The sequence below is a fragment of the Schistocerca gregaria genome, chromosome 1, assembly GCF_023897955.1.
Source record: "Schistocerca gregaria isolate iqSchGreg1 chromosome 1, iqSchGreg1.2, whole genome shotgun sequence".
Lineage (NCBI taxonomy): Eukaryota > Metazoa > Arthropoda > Insecta > Orthoptera > Acrididae > Schistocerca > Schistocerca gregaria.
This window is the reverse complement of record NC_064920.1, coordinates 1,009,922,414-1,009,944,820: the sequence shown is the minus strand read 5'-3', so window position 1 is coordinate 1,009,944,820 and position 22,407 is coordinate 1,009,922,414. Positions and strand designations below refer to the sequence as shown.

The 22,407-nt window shown below is 44.1% G+C and overlaps 1 protein-coding gene across 1 annotated transcript in view; it reads left to right on the top strand.

Moving 5' to 3' along the window:
- LOC126278682 (uncharacterized) overlaps positions 1 to 21,713 on the top strand; it is a 37,426-nt gene extending 15,713 nt beyond the window's left edge. Inside the window, exons 3-4 of the mRNA XM_049978939.1 lie at positions 13,404 to 13,502; positions 21,179 to 21,713. Of these exons, the coding sequence (XP_049834896.1) occupies positions 13,404 to 13,502; positions 21,179 to 21,213 (134 nt within the window). The 3' untranslated portion in view covers positions 21,214 to 21,713. The remainder of the gene's footprint in view (positions 1 to 13,403; positions 13,503 to 21,178) is intronic.
- Positions 21,714 to 22,407: the final 694 nt, after the last annotated feature.

Sequence of the window (22,407 nt, the reverse complement as noted above, 5' to 3'; positions counted from 1 at the left end):
TCAGTTCTGGGATTCTCATCTAGTTGACTAATCACAAGGGCTGTTTTTCTTCCGTTCGCTGTATCTTTCTTAGTATAATATTTCTTCCAATAAAATGAATACCCTTAGCTGCATGCAGGCGTTGATATAAGTCAACGGGGACGGTTGAAAATGTGTGCCCCAACTGGAACTCGATCTCGGGATCTCCTGCTTACATGGCAGACGCTCTGTCCATCTGAGCCGCCTAGGATGCACAGGTTAGTGCGACTGCAGGGACTTAACTCTGGCACGCCTCCCGTGAGATCCACGTTCGCAACCTATTGTCCCTCACTATATTCATAGTGTCCCTGCCCATCAAACTCATTACTCGCTGCTTCACTGCCGATTCCCGTAAGAGTTCGGGCACTGTTTGCGCATCCGCACAGAAGAAGATAGTCAAATGGCCGGTGATATATATATATGGTATCTGTTCTTTCGTACATGTCTTCATGTGTTGTGGTCTTCAGTCCTGAGACTGGTTTGATGCTGCTCTCCATGCTACTGTATCCTGTGCAAGCTTCTTTATCTCCCAGTACCTACTGCAGCCTCCATCCTTCTGAATCTGCTTAATGTATTCATCTCTTGCTCTCCTTCTACGATTTTTACCCTCCACGCTGCCCTCCAATACTAAATTGGTGATCCCTTGACGCCTCAGAACATGTCCAACCAACCGATCCCTTCTTCTACTCAAACTTCTCTTCTCCCCAATCCTATTCAATACTTTCTCATTAGTTATGTGATCTACCCACCTAATCTTCAGCATTCTTCTATGGCACCACATTTCGAAAGCTTCTATTCTCTTCTTGTCCAAACTATTTATCGTCCACGTTTCACTTCCATACATGGCTACACTTCATACAAATACTTTCAGAAACGACGTCCTGACATGTCTTCATATATATATAATGTTTCTTCGCTGTACAAAATGTCACTCAGTACACAATAGTCGATCTTTCCAAAAACTGGACGTATCATGATAACCAATGAACATTTCAACAATGGGGGGGAGCGTTCCCATGGGAAAGGTATCGATTATAGAAGAGAAAATCCGATATCTGGAACCGCATTTGCAAATTGTTTTTGGGAGGTCCGTGTAAACATGATAACTGAGAAACACATATTGTCTCTTACACGAATTTATTGCCTACAACTGGAATCCTTGGCGAACACAATAACTGTGTCCTAGATAAAAGGCTGAGCCAGACTTTGATAGAATCCGCTTGGTAGAATGTGCTTCTTCTCAAATTTCCCCCAGTTGTGGACTGATATCCAGTTTTTCTACCACCTATGCTACTAGAAAAAGCAGGTTGAGATTCATTTAAATTATTCCGAAGTGAAACTCACAAACGAAGAAGTTCGTTTACGAAACACTGATCCTAACTATTCTTTGATATTGCATCATGGGACAGTTTGTTTCGTCAGCAAATTTGCGAAGTAAAAGCTGGAGTGTCTCTACACTCAACTCAATCAACTAAAAAATTTATCACTAAGGTGGTCATTCTTTAGATTCCGTTTGGGGTTACATTACGCTCTCCCGTAGAATCAGTGCGTAATAACCTATTGCAGTAAGTTATTTCGCAATTCGAGCACATATAGACGCGCCCCTGCAGTCACGTGCGCCTGTCCATCTTCAGGAATCAAACAGGACGTTTAGATATTTGTGAATTACCTACTCTCCACCTTGCGTTCCGAGGTGATTTGCAGAACACAAATGTATTTATGTACCTACACGGGAAACAGATTATTTGTTGCCAGACGGCAGGAAGTGGAGGACACGAATGGATTGGCTCAGATGCTACTACACATGTAGTAAGATATTGCAATGCATATGTCGTTCAGAATTACATACATGATTGACGACGTATGGAATCTGCGTCTGGCTCTGAGTCGCGCGCCGCTAGCCTATTGATAGGCGACCGCTCGCTGTAAGCGGGCAATCCGGGTTCGACTCCCGGTCGGGCACAGATTTTCAATGTCGTCATTCCGTTTTACAGCCGATGATTCTCCATATTCGCGAGTACGTTTCAAGCATAATTGCGATAGGTGCTCGTGTAGTTAAGATATGGGAAACAAGGCTTGCAGTATCACGAAGTAAATTCTGTACAAGTATTTCCACTCAGTGGTGTTTCACAATACGTCTTCACACAATAAATAACATTCAGTACTTGCATGGTATTAAGTCTTAATCTTACTAATTACTCGATGCTGCACTCTTAAATAATTTACATACGTTTATGGGGCACAACTACGCACTGCACAGCACAGTTATTAATACGTTGATGGGAAATGGACTTGGTGTCAGTCACTGGTCAGTTGAACCGATCTAATAAATCGTAAGAGGAAGCTCGCAAAAATACGTAACGGAGTAGAAGACTCTTGGTCCCCGAATATAGAGGCAGTAGAGAGGCAAATTTTTCTTTAGTGCTCTACAAGTCAGTATGTTTTCTGTAAAATATGGTGGTGAAAGAAACTTCCGCGGAGGATTTGGGTAGCATCAGGCGCTACAACAGCTGATGTCACTGTACGCCAATGTCTGAATTCTTTTTCATCCGGGTTGCTAGATGAAGTGGGTGACCTCCTTGGCTTTCGCCATTTCACAGCCTTCACTCAACTTTTGTGGAAGTAAGTATGAGCTTACGGAATGGTGTAAATTCGGTATGTTTACCATAAAAATATGCAGTATATGTGCAAGCAGAGAAGGTGGCCTCGTTTTACGTTTGCGAGAGGTTATTCAAACGTTACGCAAAAGCCATTCGAGTACTGCAAGCTAACACTGCACTTAGGGTTGGCAAGCGTCTTCCGTGACGTAACAGGCGAGAGCTACGGGGAATGCTTGAGGCCGTTGGCCAGTTGGTGCTTCTGCCAGCGAAAGCGAGTCCGACCATCGTGTGGGCGCGGCCTGCGATTCTCCTCAGTGGAAAACCTGCAACTGGAACTGCGAAGTACCGAACACTTGGAAGCAATGCCAGGAAGTTGCTGCATCACTAACACGTCTCTCAAATATCTAAACGCGCTAAGAATGAGATTCAAGCAACTGCGTCATGATAAGAAGAGGCGAAAGACATACAGTTTCAATTAAATACGATCTGATGTGTGTCATAATTTCTAAAGTCTGGGATGCACAGGTATGCTGCTGCTTGATGATGCAAATGACTCGTCAAGTAGGAGAGCATGAAACCGAGTGTCAGTGGATACATAGAGAGTCAAGTATTTCCTCAACGCGCAATGGAATTTGTAGAATAGGTAAATGATCCTTCCACTGGTGTTTGCACACGAAATGATTGAAAATCGGCTTTGCAAAACGAGGCAGTGTTCACATCGTAAGAGAGGTTTTGTACTGTGTTATTCTTAATGATATAAATCCACAAATATTTTTGTGATATTTTCCCTTTTTTACTGATTCAGTGCTAGGGGTGGGAAGACAGGGGAAAGGGGAATGAGTTTCTGATTAGTAGCCCATTACTAGCTAATTGTCTACTTTGACCGGCTCTATCCGTAGGGGAAACACAAATAAATTAATGATAGATGGTCGCCAGATTGTTAATTGACGATTCCTCTTCGAAATAGTATACACAGAAATTTTGTGGGTCAGAGGGCACCGGTTCGATCTTGAGCAGCATTGTTGCGACTGGGGATCGATTCCCATCGCAGCAAAGATGGGTGGGGATAGCAACAAAGTTTATTATTTGGTATGGTCGTGCAAAGAAAATTTTGGACTTAGGAAGCCTGGTAAAAACTGCAATTATTCTTGATGAATTTCAGTCCACAATCTACAGCAAATATGTGCAGAATTCCCTTTAGCCTGAGAAAAATCAGATAAGCATGTGCTTCAGGGTTTTGCTACGCACTGTGCAGCGCAGAAAGTGACCCAAAGGCTTGTGAAATCCAGCCTCAGAAGCAGATTACCGTATTTTTCGATGACAGTAGTACGATATGTTCGCTCTCTAACACTGAAGATTTACTCTTATTTGCTTACGAAAGCCGTTGGCGTTTCTTGAACGTTAGACTTCAGAGAATAATTTGCATCTGAACTCACGTTTCCATTATAGTTGGTGTTGTACACTCGCACTCTCCACTCAGGAACGACAGAAAATATTTTCTCCGTTCAGTTTCCTCGTAAGATCAATTTCTGCATGACACTTGTCTACATCCCTGAGTGTCAGTGTTATTTTCGAATTAGTCTTGTGGCTCTTCTAGTCAAAGTAACACTTACACGCAGCGTCTATAAATATTTGTCGAATATTTTCCAGTCTCTGTCCTCCTGCCCCTCTGCAGCTCCGTGTAGTACGTTCTATAATCGTGTCCGTATTGTTAGTGCTTTCCACATATTCCTTTCCTCACCGATTCTGCAAGGAACCTTCGCATTTCTTGTGAGTTCGCCATTTTTACTACATCCTTATACAACATCACATTTCAAAAGCTTCGATATTCGCAATGTCAGTGATTCACTCTTATACAATTATTTGCTCCAAGCTTATATTTTCAGAAATTTAGTCCTGAGATTAAGGACTACATTATATGTTAGTAGATTTGTTTTACCGTGGAACGCCCTCATAGCGTCTACTAGCCTGCTTCTTATATCCTCATTTTCGTCCACAAATTTTGATGTTAAGTTCATCGTCAATCCCTTTTCTGCTACTCCTCGTTACTTTCGTCTTTCTTTCGTCTACTGTCAATCAGTATTGTGTGTCCAGTACGCAAATCAACAGATCCTTCAACTCTTTCTGTCACTGAGGATAGCAGTGTCATCATTGAATGTTATGACTGACGTCTTTTCAAAAATGTTCAAATGGGTGTGAAATCTTATGGGAATTAACTGCTAAGGTCATCAGTTCCTGAGCTTACACATTACTTAACCTAAATTATCCTAAGGATAAACACACACACCCCTGCCCGAGGGAGGGGTCGAACCTCCGCCGGGACCAGCCGCACAGTTCATGACGGCAACGCCCCAGACCTCTCGGCTAATCCCGCGCGGCGACGTCATTTCATCTTGAATTTGAGATCCACTCCTGGACTTTTATTTCCGATATTGCTTCTTCCATGTACAGGTTGCAGAGCAGGAGACAAAACTGCATTTCCATCTTACAACATTTTCAATTTGAGCAATCTTTACTTGGTCTTCCATTCTTATTCTTTCCTCTCGGCTCATGTACACATTATATATATTATATGTGACTCATAGTCCCCTACACATTTCGGCTGTTTTTCTCAAAATTTCGAACATCTTGCAGCACTCAACCTTGTAGAATGATTTTTCTAGGCCGAAAAATCGTAACAAAGTGTCTTGGTTTTTCTTGAGTATTGCCTCTGTTGTCATTCCAGAATGAGATTTTCACTCTGCAGAGGATTGGCGCTGATATGAAACTTCCTGGCAGATTAAAATTGTGTACCGGACCGAGACTCGAACTCGGGACCTTTGCATTTCGCGGGCAAGTGCTCTACCAAATGAGCTACCAAAGCACGACGTCTCGACCTGACCTCACAGCTTTACTTCTGCCAGTACCTCGTCTCCTACCTTCCAAACTTTACAGAAGCTCTCTGCGAACCTTACAGAACTAGCACTCATGAAAGAAAGGATATTGCGGAGACATGGCTTAGCCACAGCCTGGGGGATGTTTCCAGAATGAGATTTTCACTCTGCAGCGTAGTGTGCGCTGATATGAAACTTCCTGGCAGATTAAAACTGTTTGCCGGACCGAGACTTGAATTCGAGAGCACTTGCCCGTGAAAGGCAAAGGTCCCGAGTTCGAGTCTCGGTCTGGCACACAGTTTTAATCTGCCAGGAAGTTTCATATTGAGCATTGTTTCGGTTTATTTGCAGTTGAAATATGGTAAAAATTGAAAATAAGAAACAAAAGTTTTGATGCAGGTAGTCGATCCTACGAGCCTCGGATTACGCGCTGCGCCAACTGCTGCCTGGAAGCTACGCTAACATAAATGGTTCATACCTCGCTCCCACTTCTGTCACATTCATCACTGACCAACCCAACATACACTCCTGAAAATTGAAATAAGAACACCGTGAATGCATTGTCCCAGGAAGGGGAAACTTTATTGACACATTCCTGGGGTCAGATACATCACATGATCACACTGACAGAACCACAGGCACATAGACACAGGCAACAGAGCATGCACTAGTCCAGTGTATATCCACCTTTCGCAGCAATGCAGGCTGCTGTTCTTCCATGGAGACGATTGTAGAGATGCTGGATGTAGTCCTGTGGAACGGCTTGCCATGCCATTTCCACCTGGCGCCTCAGTTGGACCAGCGTTCGTGCTGGACGTGCAGACCGCGTGAGACGACGCTTCATCCAGTCCCAAACATGCTCAATGGGGGACAGATCCGGAGATCTTGCTGGCCAGGGTAGTTGACTTACACCTTCTAGAGCACGTTGGGTGGCACGGGATACATGCGGACGTGCATTGTCCTGTTGGAACAGCAAGTTCCCTTGTCGGTCTAGGAATGGTAGAACGATGGGTTCGATGACGGTTTGGATGTACATGCACTATTCAGTGTCCCCTCGACGATCACCAGAGGTGTACGGCCAGTGTAGGAGATCGCTCCCCACACCATGATGCCGGGTGTTGGCCCTGTATGCCTCGGTCGTATGCAGTCCTGATTGTGGCGCTCCCCTGCACGGCGCCAAACACGCATACGACCATCATTGGCACCAAAACAGAAGCGACTCTCATCGCTGAAGAGGACACGTCTCCATTCGTCCCTCCATTCACGCCTGTCGCGACACCACTGGAGGCGGGCTGTACGATGTTGGGGCGTGAGCGGAAGACGGCCTAACGGTGTGCGGGACCGTAGCCCAGCTTCATGGAGACGGTTGCGAATGGTCCTCGCCGATACCCCAGGAGCAACAGTGTCCCTAATTTGCTGGGAAGTGGCGGTGCGTTCCCCTACGGCACTGCGTAGGATCCTACGGTCTTGGCGTGCATCCGTGCGTCGCTGCGGTCCGGTCCCAGGTCGACGGGCACGTGCACCTTCCGCCGACCACTGGCGACAACATCGATGTACTGTGGAGACCTCACGCTCCACGTGTTGAGCAATTCGGCGGTACGTCCACCCGGCCTCCCGCATGCCCACTATACGCCCTCGCTCAAAGTCCGTCAACTGCACATACGGTTCACGTCCACGCTGTCGCGGCATGCTACCAGTGTTAAAGACTGCGATGGAGCTCCGTATGCCACGGCAAACTGGCTGACACTGATGGCGGCGGTGCACAAATGCTGCGCAGCTAGCGCCATTCGACGGCCAACACCGCGGTTCCTGGTGTGTCCGGTGTGCCGTGCGTGTGATCATTGCTTGTACAGCCCTCTCGCAGTGTCCGGAGCAAGTATGGTGGGTCTGACACACCGGTGTCAACGTGTTCTTTTTTCCATTTCCAGGAGTGCATATAATAAATATGGATGAAGTCGGTGATGCCGAGTAGGCGCGGTCCCCTTGTGAGCCAGATTCGGCCACTTCCTGCAACGTCAGCAGACAGCGTCGGCTTGGCACTCGAGCAGCTGCGGCATCCTTGACGTAACAGCGGCCGCCAGGAACCGGACTCGGTCCGCAAGCCGGCCTCTGCGACTGCGCGGCCCTGAAAGCGCCGGTAAGGATCAGATTCCTGCGCGCCGGGGCAGGTGAATGTCGGCCGGCGCCGCTGCCCGCCCTCAAGGGCGCCGCGCCGGGCCCTGCGGCCACGCCCACCGACGGCCACATCCCCTGCGATGCTGCTCGACTCGACCCATCCAAAACCACATAACGCCGCCTACCGTGTACACAGGCCAATCTGCAGCACATCTGTGCATGCGCAAGTGGAATGATCATATAAAATTAATTGTTGCTAAGGCGGGTGCCAGGTTGAGATTCATTGGGAGAGTCCTTAGGAAATGTAGTCCATCAACAAAGGAGGTGGCTTACAAAACACTCGTTCGACCTATACTTGAGTATTGCTCATCAGTGTGAGATCCGTACCGGGTCGGGTTGACGGAGGAGATACAGAGGATCCAAAGAAGAGCGGCGCGTTTTGTCACAGGGTTATTTGGTAAGCGTGATAGCGTTACGGAGATGTTTAGCAAACTCAAGTGGCAGACTCTGCAAGAGAGACGCTGTGCAGGGTGCATTTCTGGATGAGGTATCGAATGTATTGCTTATCCCTACTTGTGTCTCCCGAGATGATAACGGGCACAAAATTAGACAGATTCGAGCGCGCACGGAGGCTTTTCGGCAGTCTTTCCCCCGTGAACCATACGCGACTGAAACAGGAAATGAAGGTAATGACAGTGTCACGTAAAGTATCCTCCACCTCACACCGTTAAGTGGCTTGCGGAGTATAAATGTAGATGCAGATGTTATAAGGCTGCGGGTGTTTGTTAACGGTTCACACGCCAGATTCTGCCTCATGGACTATTCCCTTGTCCATTTGTTCGTTTTATGAGTAAGGTATAATTTTCAACAGAAACTTGGCAGAAATCCGTTTCTGTACATCCTGGAATTCGTCTAAATAACGTTCTGCGAATGCACACATTTATCCTTCATCATGCGCATCAGTTGTGCGAGTGGATTAGTGATTTGAAAGGTGACAGTTCGTGGCAACTGACGGGAAGACGTCGAATGAAACAAGTGATATATGGCGTCCCATAGGCCCTCTGCTGCTCAACATCTATACAGGGTGTTAGCAAATTCACTATACAAACTTCTAGGAGTTGTAGAGGGGAATGAGTACATAATATTCTGAATAGGAAGCCATGCTCGGAAACGTGCCGTTTCCGTTCTACGACGGTTTCACTTCACATGTTTAACTCATCCACTACCGCTTCAAGAACTGAATAAGGCTTAACGCAGTACAATTACTAGGTAGCAGGTGGAAAGGAAACATAACGATACATTTGTCACTTAAGCACATTTGTTCGTGTTAACACTTAAACATTACGTGTTTACATTATTCCAAAACAAAAAAGAACCCAGAGCAGTACTGATGCATTACAACAGCCGCTCGATGTGCCGAACACCACCATTGCTACATATAGTGTACCTATGTATGTTTTTCTGGCACAAACTCTCCATCCAAATGGTGTCTCTTCAGTTTCTAGTGCAGCTGCCAGAATTCTTGCCAGCAGATCTTCCTCTATCTCTACAAGAGCAGACATTAAGCGACATTAAGTAACCGTCTGATGTAGTACACGTGATCCTGTCTACACTATTGCATCCCAGGAGAAGTAACTTCTGTCTTTCCCCTCAGCAGACGTGGGCGCATTACACATCTGAACTGAAAATGTCGTAGAACGAGAACGGCACGTTTCCGGACATGGATTTGTATTCAAAATATTATGTACTCATTCTTCTCTACAAGTGCTAGTAGTTTGTTGCGGGAATATCCGAACACCCTGATTTAGTAGACAATCGGAGCAGCGCTCTTGCTTTTTTTCACAGATGACCCTCTCATATACCGTCTAGTAAAGTCATCAGAAGATCAAAATTAATTGCAAAACGATTTAGACGAGATGTCTGTATAGAGGGAAAACTGTCAGTTGGCTCTAAATAATGAGTATTAAAAGAAATCTGCTAAATCAAGCTTATAAGCTAAATCACACGGCTGTGAATTCAACTAAATACATAGAGGTAACAATTACGCATGGTTAAATTGGAATGATCACATAGGTAATGTTGCGGGGAAGGCTACGCAAAAACTGCGTTGTATTGCCAGAACAGTTAAAAGAAGCAAAAGATCTATTAAAGAGAATGCCTACAGTACACTTGTGCTTCCTCTGCTGGAATAGTGCTGCGCGCTATGGCATTCTTATCAGGCAGGATTAACGAAAGGCATTTGTAAAGTTCAAAAAAGGTTAGCTTGTTTAGTACTGTTGTGAAATAGGGGAGAAAATATCACGGATATGATACACAAATTAGGATGATAATCATTAAAATTTAGGCGTTTTTCATTGCAGTTCAATGAACCCTCTGCCCGACACATAAGCGTGAATTGCAGCGTAGTCAAATAGATGAGGATGCGGAATCTAAACCCTTTCTCCATTGTAGAGCAACAGACCTAGTGGTCCGCTTATGAATATATTAAACATTTACAGTCAAACCTTTAAAAGAGGACGCTGGTCGCTTTGGAGCGGCGATGGCATCGTATAATTGCCACCTGGCAGCATGAGGTCCTCCGCCGCTGACGCCAGCCATGCCAGTGATGTGGTGCCTACGTACCAGTCGCTTGTACGAGTCAGTACAGTGAGATAAATCGACACGAAGACATAACAGAATGACAGAAAGGGCGTATGACCACACTGTGAATGAAGTTGCCCAAATTGTTGACATGTCAATGTCTTTATGAAGAATAGTGTACCAGCTCTGTACCACGCACTTGGACCAGTGGTCGTAAAAGGATCCTAATCAACAGGGACCGCAGACGAATGTCATGCCTTGTCAGCAATGGTCGCTCGTAAACGCAGTAGAAATTGCTGCTACCAGTGAATGCAGGTCTATCTCAACCAGTTTCTGACCGAGTTTATGTAGGGGATTGCTTGAAGTGGACATTTGGAGGCATATATGTCGCATAACGCTATTTATCACAGAGGCACATGATGCGGCCCGCCTTCAGCCAACCAGACAACACAGAAATGGGACAGCACATAATTGTAGTCGTGTAGTGTAGGCGCACGAGTCGCGATTTTGCTTCTCTTTTTTTTTCTCTCAAATGATGCTTGGTGCCCACTATTCGCACGGGTCAAGGAGGTGTTTAAACAGGAGCTTCTGGACAGTGCAGTCCATGCCAGAAATGTTTCTGTGGTGACTTGGTGATGTTTTTCATACCACTAACTTAGCCTATTTACTCAGATTACTACCAACATGAAGCAAGATATTTCAACACTGTCGGTGACCAACTGTTGGCTTATATTCTACATTTCCATTATGAGTTTGCTGACGACACTCCTGTCTCCCAGTCTGACAAATGCCCTATTTACAGTAAGTTCTTGATGCGACGGACACTTTGACACCCTATCGTATCTCAACTGACCAGCTAAATCGCCCGATTTTAATCCCATTGAAAATGTCTGGACTGTTTCGAGCAAGTGTTGAAACGAAGGAATCAACACAATCAATTCGGTAACTCTGCAGGATTTAATTATCAATGAGTGGCTTCACATAGAAGCTGCAGATTCTTTTCCTCTGCGAATTGAAACCATTATCATGCCTTGAGGCGGTGTTACATGGTGTTAGCTTGATGTCTGTTGGAGTAACTTTTCTTTCATTACACTAATCTCTCATAAAAAGACCTGAAAATAATAGGCATACTTATACCTAGTCAACCTGGGAAGATATTCCTTGGCAGAGCTCACAAGCAATATAGCTAGTCTTTGGTTGCCAGATGAACTATTCGCTCCAGCATCTGCAAGTGACTCCTTACATAACGAGGAAAAGAAACGGAAGAAACAAGTTTTCACGGTCATCCTTGGTACTACCAGCAATCTTCCTGATGCAGTTGCCGCAACAATTTCTCCCGTTATCCTTGCCAAGAACTGGTTCTTCATCTCTAATAAAGCCGCCAACGATGGTTAAGAGCTGACCTTATATTTATTTACCACGACGAAGTTTTCTCGAACCAGAATTTGCTTTTCTGAATGGTATGCATGAGATAAATTTAGCTATTTGTTTTGAGATTAGGTTTCTTTCCACACATAAAACGATATTCAGCGTCACTGCATTTACATCTAAAAATGCAGTTCGAAACGTAAAACTCGATGTAATCCACTCGAACGTGATAGCATGAACAGACAAAGGATTAGATGGCAGAACACAAGGTTGTTTGATGCAGAACAAGAGGCAATGGTCTCGCATAGTGGGCGATTAAGAACGAAGTAATATTTACTTTTATTGCTCAGAATCAATGTTTTACGACCTATATGACGACCATTAAATCATTCCGGTTTCGTAGTTATTTCACCGAATCATACTGTCATTGAAACAAAAGAAAACAACTTTGATTTTATCCATAACATAAACGAAAACAATATTGTATCATGATACGATAGAAATTTGTGAAAGTCGTAGCTGAACCTTATCTATTTCATACATAGTACGGCCAAGGCGAAATATATTTTATCTTAGCAAACTAGTCCTATCTTGCTGCCGTATATAACGAAAGGGCCTGGCATCAGGGCAGTGCGTAGCGGTGTTTATACTGCAATAGCCGATCCCGGCCATCCTACCTTTCAGATTGAGCACATTTCTCACATATTTTTGAGAAAAATTTCATCAATAAGCGTTAAGTCGTTGTATGTGTATAATTTTTCCTTTCGAACGCCGCTGGAAAGTATACCGTTCCAATTTACGTACTTCAGTATTTCGATTGACATAAGAGTGAAGAGGATGAAACAGGCAACAAAATTAGGTGCTCCCTCTCCTCCTATGATTCATTGAGAACCTCGTTTGAATATATTTAACTATTCAGCTAAGGAAACGATATTATTCCTCACGTGACTCACTCTGCATAAAGCACAGAAGCAACGACTCTGTTACATTGTTGAGAAAGAATGCAATGGTAATGCTTCTGCTCTAGCATGCGACTTCAACTTGAATGACATCAATTCTGATCCTCTGAGTGACGCACAGTAGACAGATGCTATGAAACAGGCTGATCTGAATGTTACATAACGGTATCCCATGAGGTTTTCTTGTACAAGAAGCGCTATTGTCTACTCAAATAAACACGAGGGCTATGCAAGGGCTGTAGGAGGGATATTGGTTTTTCAAGGTCCTATCTGTTGCAAAATTAAAACAACAGTGAAAAATCCAATGAAGCTTTGAGTAGATGAATCGTACAGTGCCTTTAGTATGCCCATCGATGGCGTCACGTCGAACGTTTAATTTCTGAGCGCACAGTGGGCACGTAAAAGTCTCCTGCCAAGTGTGAAGTGCGAGCTCCATTCGATGTTTTCATTCTAAAGGGTTCCGCCTGATTTCATGCAACCCGCATAACGTAACTGTCACGCATGACTGAAAAGTCCTTTGTTACAATACTCGGTGGCACAAAGCAGCTGCAACGAAGACGCTCTTGCAGCTTTTTCGCTGGGAAGAAAGCCATACCATCCAGACTTGGCTCTCTCTGATTTTCATCTCTATGCTCACATGAACAGCTAGCTATGGGGACAGCATTTTTGCGCAGACAACGAGCTACAGACCAACTGGAAGGCATAGCTAAATGTTGCAAATAAACATCTTTGATTTTAACTGTAGTTTTTATTTCGCGACAGAACGGACCTTAAAAAAAATAGCATTCGTAATAAAAAATAAAATGTACCTGAGTAATACTGGCAGGTCGCCGGTCGCCCGCAGTCTTCAGTGTGAATGGTTTGTTTACTGACGTGCCTCTGTTTTGCAGGACCCATCCAGTTCCCGCCAGCGCCTCCCAGCCTGGACAGCAGCGGGGTCGTCGTGGGTGCCTCGGGGTACGGCTTTGTACCACCCGGCACGCAAAACCGTAAGTTGTCAAAGTCCTCATGTTTTTCAGCGATAAAACCTGTTCCCACGTTTACATCGTCTCTGGACAGTAAATCTGTTACCTAAAGCGTGTCTCCTCGATCGTCGTTTCAGCAGCCACTATTCTGACCAGATTCCACCAACTGTCATGCCTCCGCCAATTCAGTGCATCATTTAATTTCCTACAACCGCATAATATGTTGTATACGCTACCAGAAGAGTTTCTCATTTTTACTGAACTACTTATTTTTGTGATTTCTCTGAGAGATAATTTCGCAAAACTGATGCCTTGTGAAGATTTATGTGGTATCTGTCCACTTAACTCGAAAGGATGTGCCTTTAATGGCCCAGTTTTTGTCCCTGCGTTTTCTGCTTCTATTAGGAGGGATTCATTGAACTTGGTCAACAGTATTGTATCAACTACCCTTGCATAAAACGCGGCAGCACTTTGACTATAATTATTAACTATTCATTTTTCTCACATAAGACACTACTTTGGTGTCGTTGCAACTATTTTCACAGTTTTCCATCCTCTCCTACCTAACGTTCATTCCTTCATCTTAAGGTACTTACTATATCTACGTTGTCTATAATCTGTTATACACGGTGACTCAGCTTCATATGGATTTTATGCAACCCGCGACACCTTAAAATACCAAGTACACGATTTTTACATTCTCTCGCTTGCTACAGGCAAACTGTTAGTCCTACAGAAAAAATCAACATCATAGTTTTCTAGAAAATTTAACGTAGTTAAAGTTTGCACTTGGATACGTTTTCACTAGAGGCCGTATTTTTCGAATTAATCATGAAAAACATACAAAATTAACCTTCAGACACGTTTATCTTGAACAACTCGAAAACCGTGGCCTCCAGCAGAAACGTATACCAGTAAAAAAGTTAACTACATTAAATTTCCTACAAAAACGTCCTGATCATTTTTTTCTGTGGTGAGCGAGAGAATTTGAAAATCTTGCATGTTGCGTTTGAGCGTGTTGCAAATTGCGCAACCCATAGGTAGGAGCAATGTACGTTCTAATGTTCGCTTGTCCCTGGAATTTTCTCTTCTATTATGCCTTCTAGTGTCAGGTTCACAAATATTTTACACTGTAGCTCATGTAAGAATAGCCTGCCTCTACTCCTGGTAACTGTAGTTCGGTGCTCCCTTTTACAGTGTCCCATAGAGGCGCAGTGGCGACGTGTTTGCCTACCATTAATTCACAACCTAGGATTACAATGACTAATCGTAGCATCCTTATTAGCTTGTATGTCTACCTCACGCACGTAATACGTACTGCCTGTGACTGGCGAGATGGCAAAATGATCTATCTTTACGGACGAGCAGAGTACAAACCAATGTATGGCTGTTTGGAAGACGACGCGTCGAATCTCCACCCGGACATCCGGGTTAAGATTTTCCTTGATTTCCCTTAATCGCTCCAGACAAATGCCGAATAGTTTCTTTTAAATGGCCAAACCTTCACAAATACGAGCATGTGCTCCGTCTCTAACGATCTCGTTGTCGATGGGGCGTTAAACCTTACATTTTCTTCCTTACACAGACTTCTTTCCTCACCTACTCTTTCTAATCTTTCCTCACTTTCTTGAGCTGTTTCCAGTACCCTCTCTGTTGTGCACATTTCATTCACACATAGTGGTGTTTTGCATAACTACAATTTCATGGTATTCCTCCTCAGGTCATAGTCAGATTCTATTCTAGCAGAGATCATTCGTTTAAATACTTATTATTCTTTCCCTTTTGCTGCAGTTTCCTCATTTATTCGGAGTAGCGGTGTTCTTATCTGCCGATAGAAGGGTTCAAAATGCTAAATCGTGACACGATTCAGAAAACACGCTTAACTCTAGATCGTCTCAGTCGCGGGTTAGAGTAGTCGTAGGTCAGTGAAACGTTAGGTCGTGTTACTTTCAATAGAACCGCGCCTAGTAGTGCTACGTAATCTTGTATACAGCTTCCCGTCGCTTTGCCAGTTTCACTTTTTAAAATGCGCTAGTTCATATACGGCATCAAACTTTCTATTCGTTGAAACTTTTTACCAACGTCAATCATTTTTATTATGAATTTCAAAGTAGATGTTGCGACTGGTTTTCTTAAATATAAGGTGTATTGTTGCCTAGTGGTAAATATTGTTATAAATGAAAATTAAAATAAATGAAACTACTGGTTTGAAATTGGTTCATGTCGATGATATTTATTCGAATTGTAATCTGCAGCGTGAACAAAATTTTTTGATGCTGTCACATTTCATTATTTGGCTGTAATTATTAGAAAAAGATCTACTCGTCCCACACAGTCAGCGGATTCAGGCTCTATGCCCATTATTAGTGATCCTACAATTGAAAAAAGTGCGAGATTGAGACCGAAATCGACTGAATGTGTGAGTGCTGTAAAGATTTAACAGTGGACCCTTGCGAAACTTTCTCACTTTTATACTATTCAGTAACGACAATTATTGGAATGAGTATAGTCGTTGGGATAAGGGTAGTTTGGGAACGAAGATAAAATGTCTTTGAAAATGAGTCGAATGACTTGAAATAATAATCATGATTTTATGCTACATTCTTGCATATACATTTCCTTGCACATAATGTTGGACAAAACTTTTTACACAACCTTACAATACATCGGCGTGAACGATATTTGACGTAAGAACGTAGTTTTCGTTGTTCGTTTTCCTTAAGGGGCACAGATATGTTAGTTGATTTAGTTACCGTTGAAAAAGCTCCATACAACTGTTCGTGAGTGAAGACGGCCTTTGGTAAATAGAATCCTGACCTTTGAAGCGTTTGTCCCTGCGAATTGCTTATTGTGACCGCAAATGCAATTTTCGTAAGCAACAGTCTTCCTGTGAATTGAAGATGCATGCTTGGATCAGGTGGTGTTAAGTTTATCCGCGGTCTTACAACAGTTTTCCCTTTCGCACTTTTATAGTTGTAAACAATGACGACATTTGGATCAGCTGTAGTCCTTGGGATATGAGAAGCTGGCGACAATACGAAAACGTGTGTGATTTCGGAAAGTATATTCGTTTAGAAAAGTCAACTTGTACGACGGGTAGAGATAATGGATAAAGGCTACCGCAGTCGTCACGGTTATTATGACAACGCAGTACAGAAATTATCCATTTAATAAATACCTTAAAACAAATAAAACGTTATTGTGCGCAGCCAAATATAAATAGACACACATCTGTCAGCAATGGATGTGTTCTATTTGATGTATTTGACATTTCTGTGGCTAGCTGATACAGTTTTGGTTTTTATTTTAGCCTCTTAGTGTTGCCTGTGAGGGTCTTTTCTATGAGTTCACCTCCCTGTTTTGAATGGACAGATGGCAATGTGTCACACGTAGGGGCTTTGTAATTCACGTATCAGGTTATCTGAAGATGGCAACATAATATTGCTGAAACTAGTTAATCAGTATATGTATCAACTGCGATCTGGGCAATAAAATCTCTGTTTTGGAAGATTTTCTACATTTTTGATAGAGTATTTGTCATAAGATAATATGGAAAGGGTCTTTTGTTCGTAATTAGTAAGTTAGCTTCGTAAGATATAGGTTTGAGGTTAGGCATCCATGATGTCCGTGATAGTTATAAACGCCGTATCTTAAAATTTTGCACAAACAGTAAGTTTTGGCACAAAATCGGTGAGCAAAGTCACAAGCCGGTTCCATGTACTATTAGTATGTTTTGAGGAAAATGGATGTTGATTTGAGAAATAATAGCTATGATATAATAGTTACAGCGAATTAAAAGTAATATGATGTCAGTTATGGGTCACGTTCGCTTTAGAGGGGATTTTAGACGGTCAGAATACACGGACTCAAACGCGACAGCTTGTGCTCGCTGCGTTAATGAATCACCGCTTACTTAACAAGTGTGCGGCTAAGCTGCCAGATAAGCACGTTATTGAGGTCTCCCAGTCTGGAACCACACGAGAGCGTGCTCGGCCGCAGCGTAACGTAATTACCGGAACTCACAACAAAACCCGCTGCCGACCTGACGGACGTGGGTAACTTTATCTGATACAGCTTGTGATTTGGGATCGAGTAATTTCATAGCGGCCCGCGGGCAAGTTGTGAGAGGTGCGTGCGGCGCGACGGTCAGTGGGGGACCGGCCACAATATAAATGGAAATGTGGCCCGCGACGCATCGATGACTGCCAATTAGCGCCACGGCACAGTGGCGCAGAGCCTCGCCTGCTCCCAGCCGCTCACCTGTGCGCACTATCGCTGCTCGCTTTTGGCGAATTACTAAAGTTAGATTGAATGCCGACCAAGTATCGCGCCCAGCCCACGAGCGGGTGTGTGTGTCTCATTCTGTCGCGAAAGTGATCGCGCCTTGAGTACGCATGACGTCAGCGTAAAGGACACCTGCTTCGCTTCTCCGTATATTCGTGTCTCCTTCTTATAATCCTCCATTTTCCAGTTCTATTCTTACATGACCTTGTTTTTTATAACTACTCTTCTCAACCTCTGCCGGCCGCGGTGGTCTCTCGGTTCTAGGCGCGCAGTCCGGAACCGTGCGACTGCTACGGTCGCAGGTTCGAATCCTGCCTCGGGCATGGATGTGTGTGATGTCCTTAGGTTAGTTAGGTTTAAGTAGTTCTAAGTTCTAGGGGACTGATGACCACAGCAGTTGAGTCCCATAGTGCTCAGAGCCATTTTCTCAACCTCTGTCTCTCGTCCTAGTTACCCTTTGAGTTGATGATTTCTTTATGACTAAAGATTTCTACGTGGTATTTCGTCCCACCATACCTGTTCAGTTTTCTGTCTAGATCACTTCATGTTTGTAGTATTTGTTAAATTACCTGCTCTGATGTTCAAACCATTTGAGCCTCTCTTCAAAATGACTTTTTACGCAGTGTTTTTTCATGACGGGAAACTTGCAGTCAGTTATACGAAATCACGCCGCATAAATACTGTTGTTACGTGAGAGTACAGCCTTACAGAACATTAGTCATTTCTCCTTCATTGGGCATTTTCTATTCGAAAGAAACAATTTCATTGATAACTAGGCAAAGAAATTAAGTACTTGTTTGAGACAGATATTTCACCAGTTCGACAACGGTATTGTTTCGTAGCAGCACAGATAAAATTTTACCATGTTCTTCGCCTTGCCAATACCAATTTTTTGCAGAAATTTCACAATCAAACGATAAGAAGTGCTGTACTTATGTGCTCATATTTTCTGGATCACTCAGATCTCATTAAAAACTTAGTATCGTACGATTAAACATGGGCAGCTCGGGATTAGCCGAGCGGTCTAGGGCGCTGTAGTCATGGACTGGGCGGCTGGTCCCGGCGGGGATTCGAGTCCTCCCTCGGGCGTGTGTGTGTTTGTCCTTAGGATAATTTAGGTTAAGTAGTCTGTAAGCTTAGGGACTGATGCCCTTAGCAGTTAGGTCCCATAAGAGTTCACACACGTTTGAAGATTTGAACATTAAACAAGGGCCATCAATATTTCACTAGATTACGTTGCCAAGATGAATCGTACATCAAAAACTGCCCAATTTACATTAACATGTTAACATACTGTATGCACCACACCCAAATGTAGGTATAATATATTTTTTTAATCATCCGAGATGCTAAAGCAACTATTTGATTGAACAATGTGCTTTTCTTAACGGAATATCTTGGCTCATAAGCGAAGAGTACGGTTGTGCAGCATAGATGGAAGTGCTAGGTATCAGAGAAACTACAAAATTCGTCAACGGTTGCGTTAAGCAAATCCTAAAGCGTCAGGGAGACATCACAAGTGTTCCAGAGTCGTACTCTATACGAAAGGCTTTAGGCATCACTGAGACATTCACTCTCAAAACTCAGAGAGCATACATTTGCAAGACGCGCCAAGTAACATACTACTTCCTTCTACATATCTGTAGAAGACGATGGCTGCAGAAAGAGAGAAATTTAAAATCTTACGGAGACTTTTCGAAGGCCGTTCTTCCCATTCACCATTCGTGACTGGGACAGGAAAAAGATAATGGTGCACGAAGTGCTAATTCGATGCTACAATATGGAGCGGATGATTTCAGTAAATGTTTAGACACGACTACCCTCCAGTGGTGAACACTGCCACTAGGACAAGGTACTTATTACGAATCACGATTTGAAGAGCTGCTCTATCCACCAAAATGTGTAATATTCCTGCACAAACGTCTTTTGAAACTCCAGAGGTACTTACGAATAGCCCTTTGTTTTGACTGTAATTATTTTTGTTGTCTCTGAAGTTAGAACAATCAACGCTAATAATGCTATGCAGAGAAAAAAAAGGTATAAAATAACTGTTCTGTACCATTACTTGCTGCCAAGACTCCTCAAACTCCTCTCTGGCTGGACATGGGGGTTGCACCCCTCTACCATCCTCCACACCTACAGATCCTTAATCCATCACATCCTCTGTTATGGCAGTCCCGCCTGGATATCTGCCCCCTCCCCCCTCCCCAAATTCTATAAGTCCCTCCAGATCCCTGTGCGTCCTGTACTCTGCCTAGCCTTCTGTATACGCCTCCCGCCCCCCCCCCCCCCACGCAGATCCTCTATGACCTCATTCCTTTCCCCCACCTGCTCCTGTCCTCGAACATATTTGCATACTCTACACCTCCCGCTGCCTTGATCCCCCTCACCCCCTGGTTGCTCCTCTCCTCTCCCATGCCCACCCCCTGCCATGTCTTCACTGTTGCGTCCCCCCTACCCTCCATCTCTACACTCTTCATCTCCTTTCCCAAGGTGGCTTCCATTAACTCCCTCTCCCAGATGATGCCCTCTCTCCCTCCATTTATCCCTCCATCAACTCTGATCCTCACTCCCCCTCCTTTCCTCTGTCCTTTTCTTGGGCTCCCTCTCCCCCCTTCTATCCTCTTTTCGCCACCTACCCTCTCTCTGCCCCCCTTCTCACCCCCAAGCCCTTTTGCATTTCCCTCCTCTGCCTTTTCCCATTCCCTCTCGTGTCTGCCCTGCGTCCCCCCCTTATGAGTCCTCTCCCTCATTTGGTTCCCCCCCTTTCGTTTTTCCTCTCCTCCCTCATTGTTTTTCCCCCTCATCTGTTCAGCCCCCCCCCCCCCTTCTTCCATCTGCCCTTGGCTAGGGTGAGTCATCTTTGTGCCGACATTTTCGTGCAGTGTTTACAGTGAGTGTTCAGTGTTGTGTGTCTTTTCGGAAGTGTTGCGAACGGACATCATACTGTCGCTGGGTGCGATTTTTATATCTCTTGCAAACAGGAACCAAACTGTCGCATATTTTTTAACTGTCTGTCTACTATGTTACTTGTCTAATTCCTGTGTATTTTATTAGCATTGCGAACCCTTTGCTTTATGTTTTAACTTTCCACAATTTTCCACCGTTTTACAATTTAAGTCACAGTTTTATAGCCTGCGTTTATTGTTTCTTCTCTTCTTCTTACGTTTTAAAAACTCTGTAGGCTGCAGAGCAGCGTACTAAGCTGCTGCCACCCCCGCCCCCTTGGGGGGGGGGGGGGGGGAATCGAAATTCAATAAAGGAAAAAAAAATTTTAAAAATGCTCAGGAGTTAACAGATTGTATCAAGTTTGAATGACCGCTACTTTGCTAGCTGTACGTTTGTGTTACACAGTTTTGTGAAGTCGTGTTACGCACGTGATGAATTATCTGTAGACTGCTTTCCCGGTGTTTCAGGTCGCCCTCTGTCTGTCGGCCGCCACTTTTTCTGATCCCTCCACCACCGCCTCGCACGGTCACGAGCAGTAATGCGACGTGACGCTAGCGAGCCACAGCCATCCAGCACTACACCAGCTCCCAGCACCTCACCCCACCCGCCATCACACTTCCGCCGCAGAGCGGAATCTGCCAACAACTCAGCTGTACTTCACACACCTGGCCGCACCCAGCGGCACATCGACTGTCGCGTGGCAGAGAGCAGCAGCAGGCGAGCGAGCAACGCGCTCCCACCTGTCTGTCTCTCGCGCCTCGACTCCGTCCTCTTCTGCACCGTCGAATCACTACACGAGCAGGCGGGCGTCTGACCACGCTGCCGATCTGGTGACGCAGCCGGCTCTGACGTAGATGCCATCGTCACTAACTGCTGTTACCAACGACATCCATGTATTTATTGTCACTATTGTCATTTCATTGTAACTGTTAATGCGTGTGATTCTCTGTGATTGCTGGTTTTATCATGTTGATAATAAATGCAGTTGCGGAGCTATTAAAACACTTTGTACTTATTTCCATACCTTTCCACTAAATATACTCACTATTTATTTAAGTATTTGTTGTGTGTGTGTGTGTGTGTGTGTGTGTGTGTGTGTGTGACAGACAGAGAGAGAGAGAGAATATGCCAGCAGAGCAACACCAGTATCACATTCTTTTCGTGAACGAGACCAATGGAGAGACTCCGGAATAATAAGACTGTGGAAAGTTTCTATATTTGACAATCTGACTTACAAGGAGAAGCTCCCTTGGGTGAGATTGGTTTCTCGAAACCATCTATACGGTATTGTAGGGAAGGGCTCCAGGTATCACACCCTGCAGTAGTTCACTTCTCGTTTGCTAGTAATCGAAAAGAAAACTTTGTAATGTCCGTTGATACGCAAGAGCTTTAAAAATAGTGCCGATAGGCAGACCAGCGGCGTAGTGTAATAGGTAAGGTGAATGTCCCACAAGCAGAAGGATCTTTTCGATACGAATCTCCTCATGTGTTTTGAAATTTATTTCAGTAATCTTCATCCAATTCCTTTTGATTGCTATTTTTATTCAGTTCACAGGGTCAAATATAACTTTTTTAATTTCTAATCCTTCGTCACGTCATTTTAAATTATAATTTTACTTTGTGATTTGTGTTTCTTTTTATCATTCTTTTCGTTGTTTTTCCATTTAGAACGTATATACAAATGAATTTAATTATT